The sequence below is a fragment of the Rhea pennata genome, chromosome 8, assembly GCF_028389875.1.
Source record: "Rhea pennata isolate bPtePen1 chromosome 8, bPtePen1.pri, whole genome shotgun sequence".
In the NCBI taxonomy this organism is placed as follows: domain Eukaryota; kingdom Metazoa; phylum Chordata; class Aves; order Rheiformes; family Rheidae; genus Rhea; species Rhea pennata.
This window is the reverse complement of record NC_084670.1, coordinates 37,579,344-37,581,135: the sequence shown is the minus strand read 5'-3', so window position 1 is coordinate 37,581,135 and position 1,792 is coordinate 37,579,344. Positions and strand designations below refer to the sequence as shown.

The window sequence follows — 1,792 nt, the reverse complement described above, 5'->3', positions numbered from 1 at the left end:
CCCTCAGCAACAGGAACTGCCTGCCTCACTCAGGCTTTTCCATTTCCTCTTGTTGCTGGAGAAGGCATGAGTGTTCACCCCATCCAACCACTTGTTGTAACCCTAGCTGGTCCTTGAGGTTGTGCCAAGCCAAAGGAGGGAATATAGTTGAGGTGGGTTTAACCCACCTGAGCCCCCAAACAGAAACGGCACATTTTTCCTTAGAAGTCCAGAGAGATGTAATATTTACTGCTGGCTGACATGCCAGCTTCTACCCTAGAAATGTGCAATGCTGAGGGAGATGTCTCCCATCTCAGGAACCAAAAGCAAGACGGATCCCCCCCAGGCGTGCCCGTGGAAGGAATTCATCTGCCATCCCAAATTTATTCCTTCCAGATTCTCCGAGAAAGAAAACAGTTGATACATGTAGGAACACCACACTCCTTATAATCAAAGAAAAAGTTAATACATGACCTTTTTAACTTTCTTTTTCTAAAATAAGAGCATTTCTTTCCACAGAGCTTTCCCTTTCCTCCCATTAGCACTCCACAGGCAATCTCAAGGCCGCACACTTCTAAAGAGATCTTGCAGTATACAGTACTTGGCTTTGTAGAAGTTAGAAGTTGTTTGTGCCCATGTCAACTGGCATGAGCCCTGGGTACCACCCAAATCTTTCCTGAGTGCTTTCCTCAGGGCCTTCCTGAGCTCCTTGCTCTGCAGACTATAGGTGAGGAGATTGACCAGGGTGGTGAGGATGGTGTAGAAGAAGGAGAACACCTTGTTGAGCTGTCTGAGTCTGGGGGTTCTGGGCAGCATGTGGACAATGATGAGGGAGCCATAGAAAACAGTGACGACAGTGAGGTTCGAGGAGCAGGTGGAGAAGGCCTTCTGGCTGCCCATGCTGGAGGGGATCCTCAGGATGGCAATTCTGATGGACACGTAGGAGGCCAGCGTGATCAGGAAGGGGAAGACTGAATCCAGGAGAGTCAGGATGAAAGTTACTATTTTAACTACACTGGTGTCAGTGCACGCGAGCTCCAGCAAAGGAGTAAAATCAGAGAAGAAGTTGTCAGTTGCAGCAGGGCCACAGAACTTTAACCTTGATGAGAAGACAGTGGCTACTACAGAAAAGACCAAACCCCCAGCCAAGACCCAGCTGCCATCAGGAGACAAACCTTCCAGGTCATGAGGCTTGCATAGAGCAGGGGCTGGCGTATGGCCAAGTACCGATCATAGGACATGGCTGCCAGCAGGAAACATTCTGTAACTGCAAAACCAATGAAGAAATAGAGCTGAGTCATACAACCCTGAGCAGAGATAGTCCTGTCTCCAGTCAGGAAGCTGGCCAACAGCTGGGGCAGGATGGTGGAGCTGCAGCAGGTCTTCACAGAGGACAGATTGCCCAAGAAGAAGTACATGGAGCTGTGCAGATGCCAGTCTGCCACCACCAGCACAGACGAAGCTGTTCGCAACCACGGTCACCAAGTAGATCAGGAGCAAGAGGAGGAAGAGTGGTGTATGGAGTGAGGGGGATGTTCCCCATTCCCAGCAGGAGGAACTCACTTGATGATGTGCAGTTATTCCCTTTCTCTTTCTCCATACGATGTTGTATGTGTACAACATCGACAAGGGTGACTATGAACTGCTTGACACCTTCTGTGCTCTTCAGCCATGTTTCCTAGGGCCACACCTCAGTCTACCATGTCTCTATTCTTTCCCTCGCATAATAGAGCAGAACTGTGAGGAAAGAACTGAGTCTAAGGAAATGCCAGGCCAAAAATCTGGGCATCTGAGGGAAAGAGTAAGTATGTGC

General features: G+C 49.2%; 1 protein-coding gene across 1 annotated transcript; it reads right to left on the bottom strand.

The window, feature by feature from the left end:
- Positions 1-537: 537 nt before the first annotated feature.
- LOC134143756 (olfactory receptor 6P1-like) lies at positions 538-1,397 on the bottom strand. Its single transcript, XM_062582043.1, is given in 2 exon segments — positions 538-1,121; positions 1,124-1,397. Coding segments are annotated over 2 exon segments (858 nt in total).
- Positions 1,398-1,792: the final 395 nt, after the last annotated feature.